Here is a 16999-nt window from a genome sequence, read left to right on the forward strand (position 1 = left end):
AGAAATGTTTGTTTTTTAGGTATTCCGTTAATATTCAACCACTTGACATCCGCGCTATGGCCGAATGACGGCCTCTCCTGTGCACACTCCCTGCTCGTCACTGAGACTCGGGTGATCACCGATCTGAGGAGCCAGTCTCGGGCCCTTACCATGTGATCAGCTGTCAGCCAATGACAGCTGATCACATGATCAAAACAAAAGCTCGGTGATCGCTTTTTTTTTTTCCTCACGCTGACAGCGGAGGAGAAAAAAAAAAGACAATCACCAGCTTACCTTAAAGGGACATCGGTCCCGAAACAAGAGGCAATTATGCCTCATAATTGCCACCTGAAAGTGCCCACAAGTGCCGCCTATCAATGCCCACCAGTGGTGCCAATCAGTGTAACCCATCAGTGCCCATCACTCCCGCCTCATAAGCGTATATCAATGACGGACAAAAATGACCCGTTTTAAAATTTTATAACAAAATAAAAAAATATATATTTTTTTAGTTATTTATTTATTTATTTTTTGGTCTTTTGACATTTTTTTTTAACAAAAAATTAAAATTGCACAGGTGATCAAATACCCCCAAAAGAAAGCTCTATTCGGGTGAAAAAATTATAAAAATGTAATTTGGGTACAGTGTTGTATGACCACGCAATTGTCATTCAAAGTGCGACAGCGCTGAAAGCTGAAAATTAGTCTGGATAAGAGGGGGGTTTAAGTGCCCAGTAAGCAAGAGGTTAATTTGATATCAAACATGATTATAAGTTAGAAAGATGTTATCCTAGTTCAGGGCATCTTGTTATTTATTCTTTCACCATTCATTTAGGATGATGTGATTCCTTTCTTGGGTAGAAGTACAGTGGATATAAAAAGTCTACACACCCCTGTTAAAATGTCAGGTTTTTGTGATGTAAAAAAATGAGACAAAGATAAATAATTTCAGAACTTTTTCCACATTTTTATTGTGACCCATCAACTGTACAACTCAGTTGAAAACCAACTGAAATCTTTTCGGGGGGAGTAAAAAAACTAAAATAATGTGGTTGTATAAGTGTGCACACCCTCTTATAACTTACAGTGAAGACAGTCATCCTCAAGTGGAGAAAATATGGCACAACAGTGACATTACCAAGATTTGGACATCCCTCCAAAATTGATGACAAGAAGAAAACTGGTCAGGGAGGCTGCCAGGAGGCCTACAGCAACATTAAAGGAGCTGCAGGAATATCTGACAAGTACTGGCTGTGTGGTACATGTGACAACTATCCCCGTATTCCTCATAAGTCTGGGCTATGGGGTAGAGTGGCAAGGACGGAAGCCTTTTCTTATAAAGAGAAAAATCCAAGCCCGGATATTATATATATTTTGCAAAAAGCACATCTGAAGTCTCCCAAAAGCATGTGGAAAAATGTGTTCTGGTCTGATGAAACCAAGGTTGAACTTTTTGGCCATAATTCCAAGAGATATGTTTGGCACAAAAACAACACAACGCTACACATCACCAAAAGAACACCATACTCACCGTGAAGCATGGTGATGGCAGCATCGTGATGAGGGGCTGTTTTTCTGCAGCTAGAACAGGGGCCTTAGTCAAGGTAGAGGGAATTATGAACAGTTGCAAATACCAATCAATTTTGACACCAAACCTTAAGGCTTCTGCTGGAAAGCTGAACATGAAGAGGAACCTCATCTTTCAGAATGACAATGACCCAAAGCATACATCCAAATTAACAAAGGAATGGCTTCACCAGAAGATGATTAAAGTTTTGGACTGGACCAGCCAGAGCCCAGACCTGAATCCTGTTGACGATCTGTGGGGCGTTCTGAAGAGGGCTGTGCTCAGGAGATGCCCTTGCAATTTGACAGATTTGGAGTGTTGCAAAGAAGAGTGGGCAGATATTGCCAAGACAAGATGTGCCATGTTGATAGACTCATACCCAAAAAGACTGAGTGCTGTAAAAGGTGCTTCAACAAAGTATTCGTTTAAGGGTGTGCACACTTTTACAACTAATAATGTTTTCGTTTTTTATTTTTTTTCCACTTTCCTTCGCCTTAAAGATTTCAGTTTGTTGTTCAACTGAGTTGTACAGTTTATTGGTCACATTAAAGGTGGAAAAAGTTCTGAAATGATTTATCTTTGTTTCGTGTTTTTTTTTTTTTTTTTTTTTTTTTTTAACATCATAGAAACCTGACATTTTAATGGGGGTGTGTAGACTTTTTTTATATGCACTGTATAACAAAGCACACAAGAACATTGGGTAGCGGCACACATAACAAAGCACACGTGAACGTTGCCCAGACACGCATTTAAAAAAAGCACACATGAACATTGCCAAGTGACAAATGGCCATGGCATTATAGTAAAGCAATTATTTTTCTCTGCTTTTTTTTTTTTTTGTATTTATTTTTCTTTTATTTTATTATTTTCATGTTTTTTTTTTTTTTTTTTTTTTTTTTTTTTTTCGTCAGCAGATTAGCATTTGATTATAAGTGATGAATTAGAGGTTGGAGATTTATTTAATAGATGTGTAGCTTATAAAGTTAATCTGTGCCTTCAAACATTCAAAAATGCCCTCTAATTCCGCTCATTTAATTTCAATTTTTTTTTCTTTTGATAGCTGACACTCCCATATCTTTCTTTGATTTTGTGATCAATCCACGTTCTTTTTCTCGTACAGTTGAGAACATCTTCCATGTTTCTTTTATCATTAGGGTAAGTCTTTCACACAGCTGTACATAATAATTGTTGGTTCTCTTTTCTGTTGAGGTATTATGCCATGTACACACGGTCTGACTTTCCGATGACAAAATCCGTCTGATTTTTTCCGACGGATTTTGGCCCAAACTTCTCTTGTATACACACGGTCGCACAAAGTTGTTGGAAAATCTGATCGTTCAGAATGAGGGGACATAAACCACGTACGACAGGACTATAAAGAGGGCAGTAGCCAATAGCTTTCGTCTCGTAATTTATTCTGAGCATGCGTGGCACTTTGTGCGTCGGAATTGTCTACACACGATCGGAATTTAAGCGATCACATTTTGTTGTCGGAAAATTTTAGATCTAGCTCTCAAACTTTGTGTGTTGGAAATTCCGACAGGAAAAGTCCGATGGAGCCCACACACGATCAGATTTTCTGCCAACATGATCCGATCGCACATTTTCTGCCAGAAAGTCCGACCGTGTGTATGGGGCATTAGACTATATTGGCACAGGCCACTAGCACTGGTGGAAGTGATAGCAGCGGGAATCTGGTGATTTCTGTAGCTGTTTCAGTCACCTGTGAGTGGCTGGCTGGGGCTGCTGAGTCCTCTACACTTGAATGAGAGGTTGGTGAGGACCGCTGCTATCTGTAGCTGTCTGCCCAGCCAGCGATTACTGCTGGAAGCACACAAACCTATCACCGAAATGTACAAGGCTCAGCGGCTGCAGCTAGCCATTTGCAGGTGACTGAAACAGCAGCAGGAATCGGCAGATTCCTGCCGCTGTCATTGTTTTTTAAGCAGATACCCTAGAGAATAAAATGGTGGTTGTTGCAATATTTTATGTCACACTGTATTTGCACAGTGGTCTTTCAAACGCATTATATATTTTAAATTTTTTTTTAAATCTACTTTAATGAATTAAAAAAATGTGAAAGAAGATGATAGGCCACGAGAATCGTGATCTTTATTCACAGCAAAATCGTGATTCTCATTTTAGGCAGAATCGTGCAGCTCTACTAAAGATTCATGCACAAGATGCCTTTCTCCTGGCAGCAGAAAAACTCAGATAAACGTGTACCGTGTTTAGTCACTTTTTACTCGCGTTTAACAGCATCCGGTGCTTGCCCGTTAACTTTCATTAGCTAGGATAATAATTCTTGCAATTGAAATGAAGACACTAAACGTGCCTATTAATTCGCGTTTAGACGTGTTTACACCACTTCAATTTTCTGCTAAAACTCTCCTCTCCTGAGTCCGATTCTTCTGCGTGCAAGAGAAGAGCATGTCAGTGGCGACAGTACAGCGCTGGAGGACTTCATTCCAAGGTGAGTATTTCATAATGTGCTAGTATGTGATGCATACTTGCACATGCAATGCATATTATGCTATTGCTGTGCGTGTTTTTGTTTTTTTACAGCATTCGACGTTTATAACTGCTTTAAGTGTTGTATGCAATGTTTCTATGTTGCCTATGATAAAGCATTATATATGTGTGTATATATATGTATATGTGTGTATATATATATATATATATATATATATATATATATATATATATATATATATGTGTGTATATGTATGTATGTATGTATGTATGTGTGTGTATATATATATATATATATATATAATTTTTTTTTCTTTTTTCTTTTTTTTTTTCATGGTGTACTTTACATATTTTCACATTCGACGCATGACTTTCTTCTCTGCTCATGTCATTTCTTCAACTCCTTTTTAGGATGGTTTTGCAAGAATAAAACTTGATAATGATAAGCTGCCAGTGATGGGTAAGCTTCAAACCTAAAGGATTAAAATGATTGTGCCTTGTTTTCTACCCTTAAGAACAATACAGTTATTGCATGTTTTGTGCATATATCTGATGAATAATACCTCTCCTATGAGGGAGTTTGTAGTAACAGTGACATAAAGAATAGGATGGTAAAGTGGATCTTCACTGCATCTCAGCACCACAAACCTAAAACTCTATTTTAATAAATTTTTTTATATTCAAAACAAATTCTCCCATCCATGCATGTCTCCATGCTTTATTTTGTTTGAGGAATTGCTTTGGCTAACGCCCCCCTAGCATTTCTGGCCATCTTGTGTAAGGGCAGATGATTCAAGTAGTATTTACTTCCTGAACTCTATCTGCCCTTAGCTCAGGCAGGAGGGTGTGCTTAGCTGAGAAAACCCCTCCTCCTCGCTTGAACACTCCTGGGATGTATGACATAATTTGCCTTGGTCAGGAAACTGAAGAAATGTAAAAAAAAAATATATGATATATTTTCCTATCAATTTTACTAATGCTAGCAGCATAAGGATTTAAAATGAATCCATGTTCATTGAAAGAGTAAAACTCTGCTTTAAAAATAAAAAAGTCAGCACTTTACTTTCTCCTTGGTTGAAGATCCTAAGGCGGTCTTCTCGCCCTTTACTGGACCTGTGTCTGTTCATAATGTTTGCTTAGGCTAGCCATCCACGGCCTGAATGTTGGCTGATTCCTGCTGAACTGGCTGAAAACCAAGTCATGGGTGGCCGTTTCAGCAACACCCAGCTCGACAAACTTTGATTTTAAGACTCCATGCACACTTTTTCTGGATGCCAGATTGCTGGCAGAAAACGCTGGTTGAAAAACGCGCTTTTAGCAGCGTTTTTTATTAGCGTTTTTTAGTGTTTATGGGCGTTTTTTAATAAAAATACACAGAGGACCCTCCAAACTCCCACAATGCATTGAAAAAATTGAACGCTGAATGCTAATTAAGGCGCGTTTATCTGCGTTTGGCTTTTTTTGGCGGTGAAAACCGTCACTTTGAACGCAAATTTCTGCCATTCCAAAAAAAGCCCATAAACTCCACTGCTCATTAAAGCTAAAAAAACGTCCATGTGTGCATGGACACATAGGCTAACATAGAGTGGAGTTTATGGGCTTTTAAAAAAAAAAAAACGCCTAAACTCCAATAAACTGCAGTTTATGAGCATGGAGCCTAAAAATGCAAAGAAGCCAGGTGGAATATTGTCAGCCGAACAGCGTCTGCATCTAATCATTAGAAGTTCCATTTCAGGTATTCAGACAGCTGCTGGTGCTTTGGTTTCCTGAATACAACAGCTGGCAGTATAGATTCCTCCTTTCATGCTCTTTAGCGTAGATTGGGGAATTGGGTGATTTCTCTTGTTCATCCTGTGGGCTCATTGATGAGCTTCTCATGGCACCATGTTACAGTTGGCATGCCAGATACTTTGATTCTGGAGCCTGTGTATCCATTTGCCAGTATTTCAGGATCCTAAAAAAAATGTCTTCTAGTACATTCCTTTAGAGATAAGTTATGGACCTCTTTAAATTTATGTCTCCTAAGTTTAATATCCAGCTACTCATCCACTTGGGATCCCAAAAGGTTTGAATTGTTGCAAGAAAATAATAAACTGCAAGGGACAACTGTAATACATATGTAAGTGAAGTGCATTGAGAGCTCCGCATACAAAATTTTGGAGAGAAAAACCTTTTTTTGCTTTTCCTCCTGTCAGTAACGTGATCACATAACTACTCTACAATTTTTTTTTTTTTTTTTTACCAATTGCCAGACTATTATAGACATTGTCGGCAGTGAAATGCATGCATGACATCATCCTGCTGTCCCTATGGGGAAGCGCTGTGGGGATCAGGTGACAAAGTTGCTGCAAACTTAGAAGCACTTTGCCAGTGTTTTTAAAGCAACACTAAGAAAAAAAATTATATTCAAGTATATATTCTAAGAATAATAAAATAAAAAACCCATTGCTTTCAGCCTCCTCCAAATGTCTTTTTCTCTTGCTGCTCTGATCTGCCTTCCTATTAGAGGTTGGCGCTACGTTTGTTCTCCATCATTCCACTGTATGTAGGAACATAGCCACCTTCTCATAATTGCTCCTGAGATGGACTAATGACTATGGACTGTATGGAAGTGAGGAAGAGGAGAGGTTCGGGAGCTCACAGAGGATGTACAAGGGGGACAAAAATAAGTGAGAAACTTTCATGAAAAATAGATTACAGGGCCATTTAGTAGCGGATGAGTATGAATGTTTAGAGCAGGGGTAGGGAACCTACGGCTCGCGAGCCGAATGTGGCTCTTTTGATGGCTGCATCTGGCTCTCACCTCTCAATCCGCGGATCATGTGGTGTACTGATCCGTGGATTGAGCCCATAGGAAAGTCCGCAGCTTCGGCCTAGCTCCGGAGCCGCGGCCATCTTGGTACACCCAGCGGCGGCCTAGGTGAGCGGCGCGCTGACATCATCACCCACCTCAACTGCTTGTGGATCTGCACGCCTGTGTAGTGTTAAGCAAGTGGACAATCGTAGGGGAGATGTGGATATTATAGTGGGGGAGATGACGTGTATATTAGTTATAATTGAAATTGGTCGACTAATCGATTTAAAAAATAAAAATAAAATTTGTTTTAGTTTAGTTTTAAACATATTGTATGGCTCTTGCGGCATTACATTTTAAAATATGTGGAGTTCATGGCTCTTTCAGCCAAAAAGGTTCCCTACCCCTGGTTTAGAGAATAAGGATCTTGTTGAGTCTCACTGTAACCCTGCAAAGGCAGTGATGCAGTAAGGCGCTTACCAGGTGTAAAGCTTGGAGTGAAAGCAGAACATAATACTGGGAATTTATATTAAAGTCCACGTTGTGGAATGTACTGTTACTCTGAAAATATTGATTATTCTTAAGCCCCATACACACTATCAGAAATTATGCTGATGTTTGTCTTCAGATTTACCAAACCCATATAATACGGTATGAGGTCAAACCCTAGGAGTTACATTTTTATGCAATAGGGCAGGCCCTTGCATTACATGTTTTTGGTAAATCTGAAGACAAAAAAATCTGATTGTGTGTGTGTGTGTGTGTGTGTGTGTGTGTGTGTGTGTGTGTGTGTGTGTGTGTGTGGCTTTAGACATAAATTTAAAGCATTTGTTATACCAACACTTTATATTCCTGATATGTGCCTGCTGTACCATGTACTTGTATGAGAAAGTATCCTCTTTGTATTGCTTCCTTTGTGTGAAATCCCTGGTGTTCCTGCCAGTCTCTTTGCTTTCCTTTAAAAACTGACCACACTGTGGTCAGTTCTCTAGCTATGCTGGCAACTCAGCCTGCTCTCCTCCAATGATTAGACTTGTCCTGACACGCCCCCCTGCACAGCCATTCACTGGGAATCTCTGTGTGCTGCTGCGTCTCCTCCCCCCAGCTCCTATGCAGCTGAGAACAGAGGGCATGTGATTATTTATATAAAAGGGAAACAATTTATTTATAATGTATTTTTTTTTTTATCTATACAAAAATGTTTTTTTGCCTTTTTAATTCTATTTTAATCTGAATGGGTTGTTTTTACAAGGTGATCATTTACAATCGCTTACAAACCCAGCAAAGAGAACACAAACTTCTTAACTTCAGACTCTTTATTAACGTGAACTCATTTAATCCTATGTTTTTTCCCCTTTTAATAGAACCTGTAGACCAAGAAGACGAGTCACAAGTAGACAAAGATAATCTGCGCAGGTACCAAGGAGTCATCTCCCTTAGCCACCAAGATTGGAAGGTGACTTTTATTTTTCATTTTCTTGTAGTTTTATTATGTTGTGACGAACGCCGGTCTTTAAGAAAAAAAAAAATCTGATAAACGCTCCTAAACTTTTTTTTTTTTTTTGCCAAAAGAACTGCTGTTTTTTTTTTTGTTTTTTTATTAAGCCTAGTGCGCATAGGCCCATTACCTTTTATTTTATTTTTTTAAAGGTAATGGGCCCATGCGCACTAGGCTTAAAAAAAAAAAAAAAAAAAAAAACAGCAGTTCTTTTGGCAAAAAAATGTTTAGGAGTATTTATCAGACTTTTTTTTTTTTTTTTTCTGCCAAAAAACTGCTCTCAAAAATGTAAGACTGAAGGTTTTGTTTTTGTTTTGTTTTTTGAAGCTTAGTCCATCTTTCTCTAGGTGTGTGTGTGTGTGTGTGTATATACAATGTATAGAAAGTCTACGCACCCCTGTAAAAATGTCAGGTTTCTGTGATGAAAAAAAAATGAGACAAAGATAAATCTATTCAGAACTTTTTACACCTTTAATGTGACCTGTAAACAGTTGTGTTCAGAATTAAACACATTCAAACTCATGTTAAATAGGAGTCGGTACACACCTGCCATCATTTAAAGTGCCTCTGATTAACCCCAAATAAAGTTCAGCTGTTTTAGTATGTCTTTCCTGACATTTTCTTAGTTGCAGTCTACAGCAAAAGCCATGATCCGCAGAGAGCTTCCAAAGCTTTAGAGGGATCTAATTTTTAAAAGGTATCAGTCAACAGGAGGGTACAAAAGAATTTGCAAGGCAATAGATATACCATGGACAGTGACATTACCAAGAACTGGACGTCCCTCTAAAATTGTTGCAAAAACGAAACGAAAACTGGTCGGGGAGGCAGTAACATTAAAGGAGCTGCTTGAATATCTGACAAGTACTGGCTGTGTGGTACATGTGACAACAATCTGACATATTCTTCATATGTCTGGGCTTTGGGGTAGTGTGGCAAGATGGAAGCCGTTTCTTACGAAGAAAAATATCCAAGCCTGGCTAAACACATCTGAATTCTCCATGTGGGAAAATGTGCTATGGTCTGATGAAACCAAGGTTGAACTTTTTGGCCATAATTCCAAAGGATATGCTTGCCGCAAAAACAACACTGTACATCGCCAAAAAGAGCACCATACCCACCGTGAAGCATGGTGGTGGCAGCATCATGCTTTGGGGCTGTTTTTATTCAGCTGGAACAGGGGCCTTAATCAAGGTAGAGGGAATTATGAACAGTTCCAAATATCAGTCAATTTTGACACAAAGCCCTCACGCATAATGCTTTAGAGTTGTTTTTTCTTCTGTGGGGTGATCTGAAGAGGGCTGTGCACAGGAAATGCTCTCACAATCTGACAGATTTGGAGTGTTTTTTCAATGAAGAGTGCCAAGTTAAGATGTGCCATGCTGATAGACTCGTATCCAAAAAAGACAAAGTGCTTTAATAAAATCAAAAAGTGCTTCAGCAAAGTATTAGTTTAGGGTGGGGCACACTTATGCATTTTTTTTTTTTTACCTCCCCTACCCCACCTAAAAGATTTCAGTTTGTTCAACTGAGTTGTACAGTTTATAGGTCACATTAACAGGTGGAAAAAGTTCTGAAATTATTTATCTTTGTCTCATTTTTTATTTTATTTTTTACATCACAGAAACTTGACATTTTAACAGGGGTGTGTAGATTTTCTATATCCACTGTGTGTGTGTGTACACAGTTGTGCTCATAAGTTTACATACCCTGGCAGAATTTATGATTTCTTAGCCATTTTTCAGAGAATATGAATGATAACACAAAAACGTTATTTTTCACTCATGGTTAGTGTTTGGTTGAAGCCATTTATTATCAATCAACTGTGTTTTACTCTTTTTAAATCATAATAATAACAGAAACTACCCAAATGACCCTGATCAAAAGTTTACATACCCTGGAATGTTTGGCCTTGATACAGACACAGAAGGTGGCGCACACAGGTTAAAATGACAATTAAAGGGAGGTGCACACGTGGAGCATGAGTGGTAATGCAAGCTTAGAGCTCTGATCCACAGGGAACCACACCAGACCATACCCGCAACAGCGGCTTCTTGAACGACTCGCGTGGACTCCTCTAGCTCCACAGAGACCATCGCTCTCACAACCATGGCCCTGGGGGGCCCCAAGGCCAAATATAAGATGGGTATCATCAAGGACCCTCTGTCCTAGCCCTCTGCCAAGATGACACCGGCTGCCTCCTCACAGCCCAGCACGCAGCGCTCTGCTAAGGCACAGCTGCAGCTCCACAACCTGAAGCCACAGGACAATGCTGGTGAGTCTGACTCTAATACAGGCAGTTCCCAGTCTGTCATCCAATCCAAATCAAAAGAGCCCCTAATTTTCCACTTCTTAATAAGTGATTAAACAAGACAGACTGGCATATTCAAGGCTTTGGATAACTTTTCTTATCCTTTTCCATCTTTGTAACGTTTCATTACCTTGTTACGCAGGTCTTTTCACTGTTCTTTTCTACCTCCTCATGGCTCAGTGTCTAGCCTGCTTAGTGCATCCATGTGAGAGCTAACAAACTTATTGACTATTTATACACAGACACTTATACCTTGTTTCCACTGAGCGGATCGGTTTGGGTTGGTTCAGTACGGTACGCTATTTTGAGTGTTTCCATTATGAAAGCCCGGACCATTCTAACACTTCCAAACTGTACCGACCCGAACCGTTCCGCTCAGTGGAAACAAAGCATAATTGTGATTTAAAAAGCCACAAATGTGATTAACCTTTAATTGCCATTTTAAGCTGTGTGTGCCACCTTCTGTCTCTATACCAAGGCCAAACATTCCAGGTATGTAAACTTTTGATCGGGGTAATTTGAGTAGTTTCTGTTGTCATTATGATTTAAAAAGAGTAAAACTCAGTTGATTGATAATATATGCCTTCAGCCAAACACTAACACTCTCAAAAATGGCCAAGAAATGTATAAACTTATGAGCACAATTGTATATATACACATGTATGCACTGGAGATCAAAATCGGGGAACAATCTACAATCTACAATTTCCTAAATTTTTAAAGGACACTACATAGTCCTCTTTAAAATAATCTAAACGGGAGTTAAAGATCAGTTATGTGAAGCACATGTCATGAGATGCATATAGTTTGAAGTACAGAATTAAACATTTCAGTGAGATTTGAAAAAGAACATTGATCAAAATTAGGGAACACTTTCAGATACCTCCCAGTTATTGGTGTTAATCTGGCACCTTTGTGCTAATTTCTTAAATTGTCTGGCAAGCCCTGTTTAACTGACAGCCTAACTTTCCAGTTTTCACTGAGTCAGCAAGATGGTGAGTCGCTCTAAAGTGACTGAAACCCTCCGGAAGCAGGTTGTCTAGATAAAGGCCAAAGGGAAGATCCTTTCAGCCATAGCAAGTGAAGTTTGTCGTTTCAAATCTGAGATTTCTATAATATTGTATCTTTACAATGCCACAAACTCATTCAAGTCCCCCCAAGAAGACTGGCCATCCATGAAAGACAAATGCAAGAGAGGACAGGATAATGCAGAGAATCTCAATGGGCAATCAGTTCGGCACTGCAGCTGCGATTGCTCGCCAGTTCAGCGCTGAACCGAGTAAGGATCTGTCCCGTCATACAGTATCTCGCCGTTCAAGTGAATTTGGACTGAAAGCCCATTCTGCAGTGATCAAACCTCTCAGGCCGCGTACACACGCGGGGACTGTTCGCCCAACTTTGTCCGTCAAACAGTTTCGGCAAACAGTCCGCTCAAACTTAGCATGGACGGACATGGCCACACACGACGGACGAACAGTTTGCTGAAACCGTGCGCGATGACGTGAACGGCACGTACGACGGGACGAAAAATACGACGTCCTATACACTGCATTATAACTTTCGGCGTGTAAATCCTTTCTGAGCATGCGCGGAACTTAGTTTGACGAACAAGCCTACACACGAGCGGACTGTTCGCTGAAACAAGGTTTCAGCGGACAGTTTTTCGGAAATTCCGAAAAACCTTGTTCGTCAAACTGTCCGCTGAAACTGTCCGCTGAAAGCCCACACACGAGCGGACTGTCCGCCCAAACACTGTTCAGCGCACAAAGTTGGGCGAACAGTCCGCCCGTGTGTACGCGGCCTCATTAGCAGAAAGAATCAAAAGTCTAGACTTGACTAAGGAACATGTTGTGTGGACAGAGGAGAACTGCTCCAAAGTTCACTTAAGTGATGAAAGCAAGTTTTTAATTTATTTGGGTCCGATGGGAAACATTATGTTCAAACTGGGGAAAGACTGAACCCAAAGTGTGTAAAGAAGTCCGTGAAAGGTGGAGGGGGAAGCGTCATGGTTTGGGGGATGTTTTCTGCAGCAGGAGATGGACCTCTGATACGGCTACATGGCAGAGTGAATGCAAATGTTTATCAGAACCTTCTTCAACAACATGCGGTTCCTTCAATGCGTTGATCACCCAATCAGCCAGCAATTTTCATGCACAATAATGCCCCTTGTTACACAGCAAAACGGATAAAGCAGTTCCTTGAAGATGAAAACATTGAAATAATGAAATGGCCAGCCCGGAGTCCTGATCTAAACCTAATAGAAAACCTCTGCAAAATCCTTGGAGACAAAGTTATGGCCTAGAAACCCACTACAGTCACTGAACTGTAGAAAAGACTGGAAGGAAGAGTGGAACAAAATCGCACCAGAGCTGTGTGAGAGGCTGGTGATGTCCTGTAGCCGCAGATCTGCTGAAGTCATTCAAAGCAAGAGCCTGTACACTGCCTACTAATTGTTCTTTGTTGTAACCTTCAGAAATTTTAGTTGTAATCTTTCTCCGTGCTACAGTCATTGCTGTTCTCTCAAATCAAGTGTTCATGAATTGTTCTCTAATTTTGATGTCCAGTGTATAGTGTGTATGTACGTGTAATAAATATACAGGGACAGACCTGTCAGAGTGCCGCTCACTCCTATGGGGGATCGGATGAAGACGGACCGTGGAGTCCCTCCTCACCCGATCCGCAGACGGATGGAAGGGTAGGTTTTTCCTCTGTCACACTTTTTTGGATCGGATGTCAGCGGACATGTCACCGCTGACATCCGTCACTCCATAGAGGTCTATGGAGCATCCGTTCATGTCCGCCTAAAAAACGTACAGGCGGACCTGAACGAACAGTCTGTGTGAAAGAGGCCTAAGCAAAATTCAGCTTCAGCTTTAACTCCAGCTATAAGCTTTTTCTAGTTTTTGGAAGAGTGGAAAGGGGTTTAAACCTCCGGTTCCCATTGCTGTGTTGGTCCCCTTGTTGGGGAGTTAAACCTCAACCCCCCACTCACTTCCTGTCCTGGTGCCCATTGTCACCCGCAAATAAAGTGATGGGAATCTGCTGATGTTCCATTTCAATGACTCCTACAGTGCTCTAATTGGATAGGCCATACTCCTACACTTCATCTTTAGTTATTGTTGAAAATGGCTTACAGTTTTGTATTACATCTACAGCTAAGTCAGTAATGTTACTTTTATTTTAAATTAAAGTTTAGCTTTTTAAAAATCTGTAGTAAATACATAATGCTTTTTATTTTTTTAGGAAATAATAGAAACCTTTGAAATTACAGAACCTATGATCCCTGATATCTGATCCCCTCTCATAAAATTACCAAAAGTGTTTATAAGACTGCTTTCTGTAAGTATTAATTTTTGTATTATCATGATTTCTTTTCAGATGTTATGTTTTTTCAGACCTGTCACTTTGGCCTGTCTCTTGGTCCTCCATTTTTAGTGCAGAGCGCTTAATATTGTAACTGCTAACTTTTATTAAAAGGACACTTGATTGTCCAGGGTTTCAGCTTTGTGCTGTCCCAATCCAATTCCTAAATTGTTCTTCAGGTCCAGGCGCCTGCATCTTAACTAAGGGAAAGCTCCTGTAAAGCCTTGAGGCTTCAGAGCCGGCTTCCCACTGCACTTTGTAAATGGTCCCACAGTCTTCTGGGACCTGTGATGTGTCCCAAAAGGCTGGGGGGGGGAGCAGGTACCTGTTTTTTCCACTTGGAAGTGGGTGCAGGTACCTGTCAAAACCAGGTACCCACTGCGCCCACCCCCCCCCCCCCCCCACCAAAAAAAATGGGGGGAGGGGGCTACCAAGCAAAGCAGAACGTCCCCTTTTGCATGAAGTTCCGCTTTAAGCACATGTAAATTATATTTATAACGCCATTTATATTAATCTTTTCATCGGGCTCTATGATGCATATTATATTCATATGTGAATGTGGATACCAGGATATACTATTGGAGGCTATCATTTGTCTGCTTTTATACATTGCTAGTTTTGGCCTCTATAATCACACCAGTTGACTCCAGCTAAAACACCTTTTACCAGTTTTGAATACAGTTCCAGTTTTGAACCCGTTGTACTGCTTCCTGTGTCCCCACTGGTGAGATTTTAGCTCATTATGTAGAACGATGTCTGCATGGTAATTGGGCTCTAATCCCTCCTCCCCTCCCCCGTTTTCACTTTTTCTGCAAGAAATGCCCCAGATCATCCAAAGATAGCACAATAGAACAAAAAGATAATAGCAAGTTTAAAGTTTGCATACACCAGTAATCTGCTGATTCTTGTTGCTGGAATCTGCTGCTTGCCTCTAGTCGCCCAAATGAATGTAATGTAAGGTAACTGACACACTGAAGGCAATTTAGTAAATCTGGTGCACCTGTGCATGGTAGCCAATCACTTTCTAATGTCGGCTTGTTCAAATTAGGCTTTGGCGATAAAACCGAAAGCTGATTGGTTTCTATTCAGACCTGCACCAGATTTTGCATTCTTCAGGTTTAGTAAATAACCCTCCATGGGTAGCACTGTAGACACATAAAAAAAGGAAAAAAGGTCTCCACTGTGGTGGTTTTTTTTTTTGGCAACAATATGTCTATAATATGGTAAAACACATATGCGAGTAGGGTTACTACAAACGCAAGAAGTCGGGCAAGCTTGTTATTTCATAATATTTATTGAATAAAAAAAAAAAAGAGGATATAAATGACTAACATAATAGTCAAGAATTGAACTCCACTTTGACAATAAAAACATATATTATGGATGCACATATATAGACAGCATAAATTATGTCACAAAAACACTGTACACCTGTATATACAATGTAACAATGACTCTGACGCGTTTCAACCCTCACAGGGGTCTTCTTCAGAGAATTTTTCTATTATGGAAGAAAAAAGACAACTATAAATAGATATAAAAGAGATTGTTCATCATAATGTACTAGGAACAATTTGCTGTAAGCAATATATACATCTATCGTCACAATGTTGTATATTTACCAATTAATGTGCATCACACGCAATAAAGGATATAGTCCACAGTGGAGATCCTCATCAGAAAGCACATGTGTCCCCAAACATTCCTCTCATGTCCTGCATAGGTGCACCAAAGATCACATGCTAGGCCCCTGTCGTTGGGGTCCACCCCGCGGGGGGGGGGGGGGGGGGGAGGGGGAAGAGAGGGGAAAAAAGGGAGTCCAGGAGTGTGGCTTTACGAAAGATCACATGTATAGGTCTACCTCCAGTGTAACATAGGGAGGGGAACATAGGGAGGGGAACTGTAGACACATAACCAAAATTTTCCCATGTAATAAATATTTTTACATTACAAAGGCTAGATATGTACTGGGAATCAGTTTCTACTTAATTGTGTGTTAGAGTATATAACATTAATTTGTGTGTTTTGGGTTCTCTGCTAGGAGAGCTGCTGTCAGAAGAGTCTTGCGTATGTCAGCGACGCCAATGCAGCTGGACCATGGAAGGATTTAATGCAATTTTTTCAAAGGTTATATCGTCAGTGGTTGGCAGCCCTTAACACTTTCTGTTACTAAACATGATTGGTAAAAAATGAGAACTCGGACCACAGATTTTTTTTATAAAGATTACAATCTTTTATTGTTTGCACTTTACACTTTTATTCATGAAAGTTGCTCTTCCCATATAAGTATATGTTATGCTGGCATGCTGTACTTGCTGCTTGCGTTTTTGTTTTTTGCTAACTGTTCTGTGATCAGTAGATTGAAGACCACAGTCCAGCCTCTCCTGATATTATAAGCCAGGGGTTCTCAACCTGTGCCCCTCCGTCCCATGATGCATTGCAAGGCTGACAGCTACAAGCATGACTCCCAAAGGGAGATGCATGATGGGACTTGTAGTTATGCAGCAGCTGGAGGGCCACAGATTTAGCACCCATGTTGTATGCCATGTTTCATTTTACTTGTATATTTTTAATTTAACTTTGCTATTTTTTTAAATGTTTATAAAACTATAGAAAAGTCAAAATTGAAGAATGTTTTGTTATAAAAAAAAAAAAAAAGAAAAAAAGATTGTATTGTCGGTCACGACCAGGTTTATATCTGTAAATTACCAAGTATTTTCTGTATATTCTGTGCTTCCTTTGTAAATATGTTTTAAAGTTTGTTTAATGTTTAAATAAACAACTTTTTTCCAGGACTGAGTTGTTGGGTAATCATATTCAACCTGATTCAACCACGCATTTGGAAAGTATTCACAGCGCTTCACTTTTTCCACACTGTGTTACAGCCTTAGTCCAAAATCGATTACATTTTGTTTTGAAATCTTTGCAACTTTAATAAAAATAAAAAACGAAAAAATAAAATCACATGTACATAAGTATTCACAGCCTTTGCTCAATACTTTGTTGAAGCACCTTTGG

At 39.8% G+C, this 16999-nt stretch overlaps 1 protein-coding gene across 1 annotated transcript in view; it reads left to right on the forward strand.

Moving 5' to 3' along the window:
• Window positions 1-16776, forward strand: part of NSMCE4A (NSE4A component of SMC5/6 complex) — a 29400-nt gene extending 12624 nt beyond the window's left edge. The window contains exons 7-11 of the mRNA XM_077455371.1: window positions 2607-2701; window positions 4430-4478; window positions 8177-8268; window positions 13862-13957; window positions 16023-16776. Of these exons, the coding sequence (XP_077311497.1) occupies window positions 2607-2701; window positions 4430-4478; window positions 8177-8268; window positions 13862-13912 (287 nt within the window). The 3' untranslated portion in view covers window positions 13913-13957; window positions 16023-16776. The remainder of the gene's footprint in view (window positions 1-2606; window positions 2702-4429; window positions 4479-8176; window positions 8269-13861; window positions 13958-16022) is intronic.
• The last annotated feature ends 223 nt before the right edge of the window (window positions 16777-16999 follow it).

Source organism: Lithobates pipiens, unplaced genomic scaffold (assembly GCF_037356315.1).
Source record: "Lithobates pipiens isolate NorthernLeopardFrog02 unplaced genomic scaffold, aLitPip1_a1.2 Scaffold_25, whole genome shotgun sequence".
In the NCBI taxonomy this organism is placed as follows: domain Eukaryota; kingdom Metazoa; phylum Chordata; class Amphibia; order Anura; family Ranidae; genus Lithobates; species Lithobates pipiens.